General features: G+C 39.1%; 1 protein-coding gene across 1 annotated transcript in view; it reads left to right on the top strand.

Moving 5' to 3' along the window:
• LOC306768075 (ankyrin repeat and SOCS box protein 15-like) overlaps positions 1-8,375 on the top strand; it is a gene marked incomplete at both ends in the record, with an annotated part of 31,536 nt that extends 23,161 nt beyond the window's left edge. The window contains one exon of the mRNA XM_079256292.1: positions 8,200-8,375. Coding sequence (XP_079112418.1) covers positions 8,200-8,375 — 176 coding nt within the window. The remainder of the gene's footprint in view (positions 1-8,199) is intronic.
• Positions 8,376-14,215: the final 5,840 nt, after the last annotated feature.

The raw sequence follows: 14,215 nt of genomic DNA, 5'->3' as shown, positions 1-14,215 counted from the left end.
AAATGGGGAACAGATTTGTGAACAAGTTTTTGACACTGTAATAAAACAAATTCTATATGATTTGGGGAACAGTTTACAATTGTATAGAAAATATTTCTGCATTTCTAGATACATTTCTATAAATTGAAAGAAATCATTTCTTCCGTTTTAAGTGTTCATTTGAGAAGTAAGTTAAGGTTTCGTTTCCTGCATTAAGACAGCATTGTATGATAAATTGGAAATTATGATACAACACATGGCTGGGAATTATGTACCAGAAAACATATCATTAATTGTAAATTAATGACATTGGGTGATAAATATGCTGTTCTTGATGCAGGTTTTGCTTTACCTTGTCATGTCATACAAAAAAGCAAAAGGCACTGGTATGGTACTCTCAGCAATGGGATGGGGTTCAATTCCCTGCGGTGCCCTGCTTCACTTGACATTGACATAAAAATAAATACTTTTGAATAAAGTAAAATAGGGGTGTAAAGTATTAAACTCTTTCAGTAGTCATAAAATGGTAATATTATAATAAGTATTTCTACAAAGGATACAAACAGGTGTAGGCAGAGTATAAATTTAAAATACATGCAATGTTGGCTTCAGTAATGTCTTCCATATCTCAAACTTACTGACCACTACAGGACATTTACAAGTACAGTCAGAACCCACCACTGAGAGGCACATTAATTGATCATGTGTGTATATAAGGAGTACACAGTATGAGGTAGAAGCAGCATATCTCAAACTTAGTTAGAGATATGGGTGTATTGGTTCATGCCAGTTATAGTACACATGGGTGTTACTTTGTTAGTTACTAGTACTTCCTGTTTCATGGTGTCAGAATGCCATTCACCATTGTAACATTTACCCTTGTAATGTCAGATTTTTATTGTAAATACATAAAATGGTTTTACATGCTCTGGAGTAGTTTAAAATGTTTGGGATTATTTACTGAGGAGGATAACCAACTGCTAACTTTTTGTCACCAAGGGGCAGAGTTTATTCATAATATGATTCTGGACATGCACATATGTTCAGCATGGAACTGGTATTATATATGTCAGTTTTGGTGCAAATGTCTTCTTTGTGGAGTGACATTTTTCTCTTTATAGCATTAACATGTATGTCTCCTGTCTCAGCAGGTCTCCCTGGCCGGGAGTAGCAGTTCCTGTTGTCTGTTGTCTTTCTGTCCTCTTCCCCCCACACAGCAGAGGCAGATGGCTGCCTGTCCTGAGCCGGGTTCTGCCGGAGGTTTCCTTCCTGTTAAAAGGGAGTTTTTTCTTTCCCACTGTTGCCAGTGTGCTTGCTCAGGATTGGAGATTGAGTTGGACTCAACTCAATCTGTTGGTTTCCTTATATAGGCTGTTATGAATTGGCTTTCATTATGTTTTCTTCTCTGTCTGTAAAGCGTCTTGAGATGGCATTGCCGTGATTTGACGCTATATAAATAAAGTTGAATTGAATTGAATGTTGTGTCCAACAAACTACTTTACTGTGTCCTTCATCAGGTCCAGAATTCAACACCAATCTTCTCTCTGTGTCAGGATGTTGTCTGACCTACAATGACGATCAACACCCAGTGCAAAGCAAATGCAAAATCCACATCACAACAAATGCTGCATTAGTTCACCTGTCAACCTTCTGCTCTGTTCCTCCTCTATTATGAAGACTCAGTGTCACAAGTCCCACACTTGAAACAGGACCTGATCCCAACCCAGAGGAAGTAATCTAAATTTCCCCACTGGGTATATGCTCTCAGATTTGGAGCCAATTTCCATCCTAGACTGATCTGCTCCACTAAAAGCTAAAGGTTACTGTCAAGGTTTTCAAAAAGCAAAGATCAACCCCCTCAACCCCCTTACTGCATCTTATAATTATTTCCATAAGTGTAATGAACAAAAAAGTTTACAAATGTGTATGAAGTCAGCAGCGAGGGTGCAACACATAAAACATGAACAGGAATTTGTTCATGTTGTATATAGTTGTGTCTTCTGTTTGTGGATCATAGACTTTTCTCTGTGGGATTTGTGGTGTGTTTATACACTGTTAGATCTGTATTTATTACAGTCATAAATTGTAATAAACTTTTATCTTGTTCCTGTATGATCACATCCTACTGCAGTTATTTAGATGACTTGAATGTATTGAATAAATGGGGAAAAGCATTTAAATTTCTTTATTTTAAAAACGCTTCAAAGTGTACAAAGTAGCTCAAATTACTTAATTAGTAACACAAAGTTATAAGTAAGAAACAATACAATCAACGAACATGTAAACAATAGATTCCACAGAAATGCTATTAAATTGTGGTTTACTAGAAAAAAAAAAAAAGAATCAAACACCAAAAACAAAACCAATGTTGTGTCTGTGCAGATCAGGAAACTGCTCTTCAGTAGCCACACAGCAACTGGGAATCAAGCCTTGTTTCCTTCTGAGGAGCTGGGATGTGAGTCTTCTTAGGTCCTTCACATTTATGTCATCAAGACGTCTCTGCAAAATTATACAAAAGATTGGTTAGATAAATAGAGCCACATTTTACTAACTGATGGAAAACAAAGTGAAAAGTGAAAGATCAGATTTTTTAGTGAAGGTCTGTGTCTACCAACTTTGTTCAGAGACTAAGTTAATATATTACTGTAATATCTAAAACTAATGTCTGGATGCCAAAGCAACAAGTAACATATGGAAGACAGAGCAGTAGGTAACAAGCTCAAATATAAAATTACATTTATGTTACAACAACAAATAATACATAAAACAGTTACCATTGACGAGGCTGAAGTTAGCTTCCGATCCGCAGCTTATGGCTGCAATATGTGTAAAGGGCAATTACACTGAATTTTTTGGAAACACCACCACATTAGACCAGGTACTGACAAAAAACTGGTATAGTATGTGGAATATTTTAGCCCACATTTGAAGAGTCTAAGTGTTTTAGTTTTTTGTCAGGACACTGATGTAATGTGGTCCAGATGCCAAAAAAGTCATGAAATGACCCTTATTTGCATTTTCACAAATAGAATAAAGATTTCACAAATCAGACACTATGTTTTATTGAATCTGCATAGTATGTGGAATATTTTAACCCAGGTTTTAAGAGTCCAAGTGTTGTAGTTTTTTGTCAGGACCTGGTCTAATGTGGTGTTTCCGAAAAATTCAGTGGAATTGCCCTTTACACATATTGCGAATCGGAAGCTAACTTCAGCCTCGTTTACCATTGTTGGTTATTGGAATACTGTGGAATTCCTGTAATAAATGTTTTTTTATCAGTAATATCTTGAGACAAAACAGTGAACATGAAACTGCATTTTACCTGTACTACAGCTAGCCAGTCACATCTCTGGAAGCTGCAGCTCGTCTTCCTCAGACTGACCCGCTTGTCCTCGTACCGTCCACCAGCCCTGCCTCGGCCTTCCTGGCAACCTTAACATGTCATATTCATCACTGAAAACAAGTGTGTACACGGATCATCGCTGTAACAACATTCAAACATGTAAATTCTGCATTATGTCAGTGTCTGACTGCCTGTGTTAGGCTGATTCAGTCTAACATCAGCTGAATATATGCAGAAATATTAATAAAGTTAGAATTAGCCTAACAACTATAGCTAGCTTAGCACGTAGCTTAGCCTCTTCTTAGTACCACCGTTTATTCCATACGCGATATTGTCATTTTTACGTACTACTTTGCAAAAAAAAACACCATAAGAGAGTATCATTTTCAGCATGACGAAGAGCCTGTTGTGTTAACAGTTACTTACCGGTTCATGTGGAGCTGAAATACTGGATGGAAATAAACTTTGAGTCTTGTGGACGGTGACGGTTCCGCTGTATTTAGAGGATGGGAGGGGTGAGGAGCAAGTTTAGCTCACTACTTCCGCCCTGTGGTGGTTTGTAGAGGTAGCAGTTGTGTGGTTTTGCTCACTACATGGCGTTTGCCACCTAGTGTTGGAAAGAATCGCTTTGAAATCTTACATACTCTGGCTTCAATACATTGAAAAAAATAATCTAAAAGTGGATCAAATATGCCACAGTGTTTAATGAAATTGAAAAAAAAATCCCACCAGTTTTCCATAAATGGATGTTATATTATTTTTACTTTATTCAAAACAAGAATTAGCTGCTCATTCTCAGAACCAAAGCCTCAGATTTTTTCTTTTTCATGTAATCCCCCACAGTAGAGACAAAGAGCAACAGGGAGGAATAATACATAAATGCTTCAAGTTTAGTTTTAATTCATTATGCTTATTAACATGCCTGTGACATTTGTTAAAAACTGTTAACATCATTTACATAAATATAGTTTTCAGTAACTTATTGTTGTAAGTATTAGCCGCACTGGATGTTTTAATCAATCCATCAACAGAGCTGATCCAATACCACTCTATCCAAGAATCCGAACAAATGTCTATAAATCAAAGAGCAATCAGTCTGCTTCTAAACAATAAAACACATATGAAACTGATTCACATAATTAATAATTCCTTCAGATGGACCTGCATGTTCATCTGTACATACATGTCTATAAATATGGTTGGTTGTTTTTTGTGGGAGTTATGTCAGTTTTCCTTTTCATTGGATCACATCTGCTTCGCTGCCCCGCCTCTCCTAAACGATATCCCCTATTAAAAGAAATAACACAACTTTTAATCAGATATGCAGCTTGAGCATCCTGACTCATTTGGGTTACAGTTAGAGAAAACTCTTAGGAGGACCTTCTCAAAATGCATGGCAAAGAAAATGACAGAAATGACCCCAAAAATGGCACCTTTTTCAACATGGCCGACTTCCTGTTTGATTTAGCCCATATGTCCAAGAGACTTTTTTGAAGGTACAGGAAGGGGCTACAAGTGTGCTGAATTTGATCCATGTCGATCAATGTAGTGGGCGGGGCTGATTGATTGAAATATTGGAGGGGGCGCTATGGAGCCATTTACTATCTTTTCCACTATATTGTAATTTTACTCTATTAAGGGCATAACTGTCATGACTCATGGCAAGTATGGTGAAGATCAACAATTTCATGGCTTTGTTACAGGTACTTCCTGGTTCATGATGTCAGACACTTGTTGTTGCCAAGGGGTGGGGCTAATTCATAGTCATATTATTGCATTGTAGATTTTGTTAATCATGGGACTGGCATCAAATGTGTCGATTCCTGTGCTGATATGTTGTTTTATGTGGGAGTTTTAGCAATAAGTCTTTGTTAATGAGACATAAAACTTTGAGGGCCCGCCCCTCCTAAACTAAATCTTCTATTAGAAGAAATAACACAACTTTAAGTCACACATGCCTCCTGAGCATCCTGTGCAAGTTGGGTGTCAGTTGGACAATATCCCTAGGAGGAGTTGTTTAAAATGCATGGCAAAGAAATGACCCCAAAAATGGCACCTTTTTCAAAATGGCCGACTTCCTGTTGAATTTAGCCCATATGTCCAAGAGACTTTTTTGAAGGTACTGGAAGGTTCTCCAACTGTGCTGAATTTCATCCATGTCGGTCCATGTAGTGGGCGGGGCTGATTGATTGAAATTTTGTAGGGGGCGCTATGGAGACATGCTCCATTTATTCCATAATGTTTCAATGGGGCTTAGTTCAGGGCCTTACTGTCATCAGTCATGGCAAGTTTGGTGGCGGTCCAAGGTTCCATGGCTTGGTCACAGGTACTTCCTGTTTCATGGCGTTGGACCGCCATTCGCCATGTACCGTTTAGCGTAGCAACTTGAGGTTTTTATTGTGGCATCATGAAAGGGTTTGACATGTTTTGGAGGAGTCTCAAGTGTTTGGGACCATTTCCTTAGAAGCATGACCCTCAAATGTGGAAAAAACCACTTCCTGTTGTAAGTGGGCGGGGCTTAGGTCTAGACCAGCAATGGTCACATTAATCTGTTCAGAACTGATCCCTTATTAATCCCTATATGTTTTAGGGTGATCAGATCAAAATTGACAATTTTATAGTGATTTATGATGTCACGCCGCCGCGTGGAACTTCGCCATGGCGTCACGGGCACGCCGTGCGGTGTAGAGCAACGTCCTTTATCAGATCTCTTCACCAACATGTTTTGTGATGCCTGAGTGAATTTGGGCCATGTGGTGTCCACCAAGCCAGAGTTATGGGTGTGTGAGCAAAAAACAACACTTTTGACCTCCAGGGGGCGTGGCTATTTCATAATCAAAATATGGACATATAGAACTCTGTAGGAGGGGACTGCCATCATATCTAGCAAATTTGGTGCAGAAATGTTGCTTTATGTGGGAGTTATATCTGTTTAATTTTTCATGGCGAGACATCAAACTTTGAGGCCCCGCCCCTCGTAAACTAAGTCTCCTATTAGAAGAAATAACACAACATTTAATCACACATGCCTCCTGAACATCCTGAGCAATTTGTGGCTCAGTGGGATAAAAGCCCTAGGACGAGTTCGTTAAAATGCGAGGTGCTAAAACGCCAAAATATTGACTTTGACCTAAAATGGCCGCCTTCCTGTCGACATTTCACCATGACATTGAGAGGATTTTTTGTTCGCCCTAGCATGTAGATCATGTGTATGAATTTTCATAAAGATTAATGACATGCAGTGGCGGGGCACCTAAAATAGGTGGCGCTCTCGTTCAGTTTCGCCCAAACATTCTGGAGCACCTCAAAATATCAAATTTTTCGTATTCCCTTGGGGGGGTAGGCAAAATTTGGTGAGTTTTCGAGCACGTTCAGGCCTCCAAAAAAGCACGCGAAGTGTCCGAATAAAAATAATAATAATAATAATAATAATAATAAACACTGCAATTACAATAGGCCTTCGCACCGCCAAGGTGCTCGGGCCTAATAAACGCTGCAATTACAATAGGCCTTCGCACCGCCAAGGTGCTCGGGCCTAATAATAAACGCTGCAATTACAATAGGCCTTCGCACCGCCAAGGTGCTCGGGCCTAATAATAATAATAATAATAATAATAATAATAAAAATAACAATAAAAAATAACAATAATAATAATAATTAACTTATCTTGATAGTATGTGGATAAATCTGCAAAGTCAAGAAATCAGAAACCCCAACAACAAAAGTCAAAACACACAGCAAGCTGTTAAAGATGTGTTAGTACATGAAAGTAAATAAAAAGAGAACGTCATAGTTATGAGGGTCTGCAAAATCAAAGAATCATCTTTAAATTGTATAAATGAACTAAATGAAATCAAAACAAATAATAAAAAGGCAAGGATCTAGATGAGCTGAAAGACACATGCAGCTTTCATTTATGGGCTCATGAGAGAAGAAATGTTTTTGACCTGCATTTAAATGTGTCTACATGGCAAAAGTCTGATCTCCAGACTAAGGTCTGAACTCAGGACTCGGTTCTGGCCTTGCTGATCTTAGTCCTGGATCTCACAATCCTGCTTGCTTTAGGGTTAGGTTGGGGTTAGGGCTCTGAACATCTCACCGATATCTGGACTGAAACCATTCTGGCATCTGGAGACTATCAGTAGGGTTTAAATCTACTGCATGAACAGAAAGAAACACAAAATATTCCTCTATGAAATGATAATTTATCCATATTGATATGACAGAGGAAAGGAGACAGAAAAGTGATTCTAATCTGACTTAATTTGGAAGAAAACAACTACAACATAGAAAAATGACTCTAACGAGGACATGCTGCATCCAAAACACGTATATAGATGGAAAGCTAGAAAATCACACATTGCAGCGTTTCGATTTCTGCTGCAGAGAGGATGAATCTCTCAGATAAACCTTCCTGTAGAATCACACAGAGAAATTCAGCTTCTCCTCCGGTGTGGGTGACAGATTCACTAAAGCTCTTGTTATAGCTTTTGTCTTTTGTGTTCATGCAGCCACATTTTAAGGCAGTGAAAATTAGAATTATGAGAAAGCCTCCATCTAATATCAAGAAACAGAAACTTCTTTTTCAGTTTAGACATGCAATAAGATACAAGAGGAAACTTGTGGAGAATTTGTTGTCTTCATCATAGTTTACTGAAAACACAATCAGTTTCCTGTGTGCTGTTTCACAAAAAAATTATATCTGTGAAAGCATGAAATTACCATTTTTCTAGGCTGTTTGAACTTCTCCCTGGAAACTTCTTTTCTATTGTATTTCACTTTTTTCTTTCAGTACCCCACTGTGTCATTTATTTAATCTCCCAATTCCTGAAACAGCTGAGAAGTCAAAAAGTTAAATAATGTCCTTTCTTTCTAGGCAATCCTCGTCCATTAAAGCACCTCTGTAGGCTGGAGATCAGGAAGCGTTTGACCCTGAAGAGACTGAACAACTGTGAAATCATGAACTCACCCATTTTCCCCCCCAGATTAAAGCATTTTATTCTATATGAAGAGCTGGACCTTTACAGCCAGGTCCCTGAAAGCATCATCTAAAAATCTGCAGATTTCCAGCAAAAACTGCTTTAGTTGGATGAATGTTAGTGCTTTCTTTTGATATATTTTTAATCTGCTTATGAATGCCTTTATCTAATATTAATAACAAATATCCTGCTTTGTATAAATAATCAGTTCTGTGTTTCAGAAAAGCCTCAGTTTCAGTCATAGTTGGCTGATTTTTCCCCCTACAGTATTTGGCTATTTATTGAATTTAACAACGAACTCTATGAACTCTAACAGGGAAGGCATAATGTAGAGCAATCCACGGTTATAAAATAACCGACAAACAATATTTCCTCATTTTAAAGTTGCATAAGATTGAATAACAGTGAAGAGTTATTTTCATGATTTCGTGGACCTGTGTATGACAGTACTTATTTAATAAATTTTAAATATTCATGTCCTTAATAGCAGAGAGATGTACTGAAGTCAGAATATACGAAGAGAAAAACACATGCTGATGATTCTTATCTTTAAAGGTTTGTCTTTGATACAGCCACCAGATGGCATCAGAGAAGGACTGAGTTATTTTAACCCATAAGAACCCGATGTCACATATATGATACACACAGTTTCTGAGACATTTGGCATCACTTTATGGTGCAAACTTTGCTCTAAATCCATGCAACACAATCTAGCTTTTGTCTTCTGTCTCTTAATGAACACCAGAAAGCAGAAGATTACACTATAAAAACTTTGACATATAACATGGTAATAAATGGTAAATATCCCTAAAAATGTTGATACTTTGTATTTTACATTTAGTTAAAGGGAAAAATAAAGACCTCATAAAATACACACACAAGAAAAACAACAAAAAAAAACCAAAAAACAAGAAACCCAAAACAAACTGGACTTATGTTTTTATTTGTTCATGGGTTGGGTCTTTATGGGTTAAAGGTGACTCTACGGACGTTTTCCAAGAGAACATGGGAATGAAATGATATGGTCACTGCTAATTAGAAACATCGTGTGTTACCATACTCGTCTTGTTTACTTCACACTTATTGTGGTAAAAGATAAAGCGGTTGCTTCTGTGGAAACTGACATCCAGTATTCTGCCTCTTGAAAAGTATTTGGAGTATATTATTTCATTGTGTTATGTGTCTGGTATCCAACACACATTCACCTATGAATTGTGACATTTGAGTGATATTTGATATCAGAAAAAATAAGCATTTTTATAAATAGACTAAAGAAATGGTCAAATATTGATATGTTATTGTGCCAGCCCTTTTTTTTTTATACAACAGGAATGAATACAAACTCTACATTTACTGAATATTTACCACTCAGACATTTTTGTCCCCAGGGTTCCTAAGGTGTTTCTTAGCCATATATGTATACATACATACATGTGTGTGTGTGTATATATATATATATATATATATATATATATATATATATATATATATATATATATATATATATATATATATATATATACTCACAAAAAGTTAGGGATATTCAGCTTTTGGGTGAAATTTCACAACAAGCCTAAAATGCATTCAAACCTGTACAGGTGAACTTAATGTGATCTTCTCTAAGCTTTTAAATGCACATGTCCAACTGTTAAATGTTTCAATAAATTTTGCACAAGTTGCTGTTCTCTAACAAGGAGTTTAACGGCAAAAATCACAGCAGGTGTGTGATCCTTGAATTGACCAATAAATGTCCTGGTTCAATTAGAGCTGGTGTTTAAACAGTTGTCCTCATCATGCTGTTCACATTTTGACATCATGAGACCAAGACGACACCTAACAATGGAACAACAGTCCCTTGCCATTGCGATGCTTCAAACAGGACGTTCTCAGACAGAAGTGGCCACTGAGCTTGGAGTGTCACAGAGTGTCATCAGCAGGTTGCAACAGAGATATGGAGAGACTGGAAGAGTCACAGAAAGGCCTAGAAGTGGACGTCCTTTGGCCACATCCCGTGCTGATGACCGCTACATTGTGAACACTGCCCTGAGAAACCGGATGATGAATGCCACTCAACTCCAGGCACGTTTAAGAGAGGTGAGAGGCACCCAAGTGTCACGTCAGACCATTCGAAACCGTTTCCATCAGCGTGGTCTGCGTGCTAGACGACCTGCACGGGTACCTGACCACACCACCAGGCACAGGCATCATCGTCTTGCATGGGCCAGGGAGCATTTACGCTGGACGAGGAACCAGTGGGCCTCAGTGCTGTTCTCTGATGAAAGTCGATTCACACTGAGCAGAAATGATGGCCGGCAACGATGTTGGAGACGTCAGGGAGAACGCTATGCATCAGCCACTGTTGTCACCAGGCCAGCTTTTGGTGGTGGCGGTGTTACAGTGTGGGCAGGGGTGTCCACTTGGTACAGAACTGCCCTACACTTTGTGAATGGTACAGTGACAAGCCCATACTACCTGAATAACATCATTAATCCAGTGATTGTGCCCCTACATGAACAGCACAGGCCTAATTTCATCTTCATGGACGACAATGCTCCTGCTCATCGAGGCCGCATCATCAGGGAACGGCTGTTGGAGACTGGTGTACCTCAAATGGAATGGCCTGCACTCTCTCCAGACCTGAATCCCATTGAAAACCTGTGGGATCAGCTGAGCCGTCGTGTAGAGGCTCGAAACCCTGCACCCCAGAACCTCAATGACCTGAGGGCTGCCCTTCAAGAAGAGTGGGATGTCATGCCTCAGCAGGCAATAAGTTGCCTTGTGAACGGCATGAGACGTCGTTGTCAAGCTGTAATTGATGCTCAAGGGCACATGACCAGATATTGAGACGTTCAAATTTTTTGTTGTGGTGTAACTACCATTGTCGTTACCTTTTGTGTTGAATGAATTTTTTGAGATGAGGAAATCAGTAGTGCATCCTTCTACTTAAATGTCTTACTTTTATGATATTATATCACTGTAGCATGAACATATTGCATTTTCCATAAATTTCACCTGAAAGCCAAATATCCCTAACTTTTTGTGAGTAGTGTATATATATATATATATATATATATATATATATATATATATATATATATATATATATATGTAGAAATCTCAGTTAGAAATCTCATCCCACTCAGTTGTACCAACCACCTCTCCACCACCTCTTACAACTACCACAGCCTTTTTTTCAATTGTTCTTTTTTTAAAACCAAAAACAGGATTACATTCTAAGATTTTAAAAAATGGGTGAAATCCGATTTTTTGCTTTGTTTTAGTGACATCTCATCCCAACAGATGAAGTCTGCATTATTTCAAGACACCTTTGGTCTGAATGCACTATGAAGGATTAAACCTTTCTATGATCGGGCCCTTACTTTTTGGTGCCACATGCAGACACCAATACACACACACACTTCCTCACACACACATACAACCATTCATCTAACATGAGCGGCTTTTTTTTAAACTTGGGAAAGATATTTTGTTAAGGAATCGTCCTCACTTAGAGACTGACCTGGATGTATCCAACCAGCAGAGATTATAAGAGTTGTCAAGTATTGAGAAAAAGACTACTGTCTTTAAGATCTCCTTAGAGCAGCACAGACTGGACAGTCTTTAATGACTGAAAAGTGCTAACTATCCCATAATTCCTTGTAGCTACAAAAGGAATGTTTGACCATGTCCATCCAGTCAAAGTAACTGTGATTAGTATGTATCATTATGAGGACATCAAGCTGAGTGTGAGCAAAACGTTTGATGTTTTCAAACTTTTTTTCCTCTCTATATGACAAACATTGAAAATTAAATGAAATTTCTTTTTCATTGCAATGTAAGAGCTGCATCTCAGCTTAGTGTCAGTGTGGTCTGATTGTCATGACAACACCATAATCTTCACCAGTGTTCTTTTGACTTTCTCCTGAAGACAGAGGGACAGAGAGAGCAGACCCCCTTTAGATGTGATCAACTAATTCAACTGAGGCTTGTAAAGTTCTGTATTATGTTGACAATAAATGTTGGAGAATTTGCCTGCAGTGGTTCATGATCAAGTATAATTTTAAATACACACTGCCCCCCCCCCCCCCCAAAAAAAAAGGGAACACTAAAGTAACACGTAGAGCTGAATGAATGAAATATTTTTATTAAATATTTTGTTCTTTCCATTGTTGAACGTGCCAACAACAAAATCACATAAAAATGATCAATGAAAATCAAATGTATCAACCCATGGAGGTCTGGATTTGGAGTTATACTCAAAGTGGAAAAACGCACTACAGGCTGATCCAACTTTGATGTAATGTCCTTTAAACAAGTCAAAATGAGGCTCAGTAGTGTGTGTGGCCTCCGTGTGCCTGTATGACCTCCCTACAACACCTTAGCATGCTCCTGATGAGGTGGCGGATGTTCTCCTGAGGGATCTCCTCCCAGACCTGGACTAAAGCATCCACCAACTCCTGGACAGTCAGTGGTGCAACTTGCTGTTGGTGGATGGAGCGAGACATGATGTCTCAGATGTGCTCAGTTGGATTCAGCTCTGGGGAACGGGCGGACCAGTCCATAACATCAATGCCTTCGTGTTGCAGGAACTGCTGACACACTCCAGCTACATGAGGTCTAGCATTGTCTTGCATTAGGAGGAACCCAGGGCCAACCGCACCAGCATATGGTCCCACAAGGGGTCTGAGGATCTCATCTCGGTACCTAATGGCAGTCAGGCTACCTCTGGCAAGCACATGGAGGGCTGTGTGGCCCTCCAAAGAAATGCCACCCCACACCATTACTGACCCACTGCCAAACTGCCATGCTGGAGGATGTTGCAGGCAGCAGAACGTTCTCCACGGCATCTCCAGACTCTGTCACGTCTGTCACATGTGCTCAGTGTGAACCTGCTTTCATCTGTGAAGAGCACAGGGCACCAGGGGTGAATTTGCCAGTCTTGGTGTTCTCTGGCAAATGCCAAACGTCCTGCACGGTGTTGGGCTGAAAGCACAACCCCCACCTGTGGATGTCGGACCCTCATACCACCTTCTGACTGTTTGAGAGGACACATGCGCATTTGTGACCTGCTGGAGCTCATTTTGCAGGTCCTGCTGTTGGGTTGTTGCCCTCCCAAGGCCTTTTGCATGTCTCCTGATGTACTGGCCTGTCTCCTGGTAGCGCCTCCATGCTCTGGACACTACGCTGACAGACACAGCAAACCTTCTTGCCACAGCTAGCATTGATGCGTCGTCCTGGATGAGCTGCACTACTTGAGCCACTTGTGTGGGTTGTAGACTCTGTCTCATGCTACCACTAGAGTGAAAGCACTGCCAGCATTCAAAAGTGACCAAAACATCAGTCAGAAAGCATCAAAACTGAGAAGTGGTCTGTGGTCACCACCTGCAGAACCACTCCTTTATTGGGTGTGTTTTGCCAATTGCCAATAATTTTCACCTGTTGTCTATTCCATTTGCACAACAGCATGTGAAACTGATTGTCAATCAGTGTTGCTTCCTAAGTGGAGAGTTCCATTTCACAGACGTGTGGTTGACTTGGATATATAGATATGATATCTATATCTATCTATCTATCTATCTATCTATCTATCTATCTATCTATCTATCTATCTATATATATATATATATATATATATATATATATATATATATATATATATATATATATATATATATATATATATATATATATATGTATATGTGTGTGTGTGTGTGTGTGTGTGTGTGTGGCTCCATGAATTTTTAAATTTAAATCTGGTCTGGGCTAAGCCCCTGGCTGGACAGTCCCATGTTGTCTATTCTTATGGATAATTATTTGAACAGATGAACATGGTACCTTCAAGCATCTGGAAATTGCATCTAAGGATGAACCAGACTTGTGGAGCTTACTGTATACAGTCTATGGTAGCTCCAC

The sequence above is a fragment of the Telmatherina bonti genome (assembly GCF_933228915.1).
Source record: "Telmatherina bonti genome assembly, chromosome: 2".
Taxonomy (NCBI): domain Eukaryota; kingdom Metazoa; phylum Chordata; class Actinopteri; order Atheriniformes; family Telmatherinidae; genus Telmatherina; species Telmatherina bonti.
The sequence above is the reverse complement of the archived record's forward strand: the minus strand, read 5'-3'. Positions and strand labels throughout refer to the sequence as shown.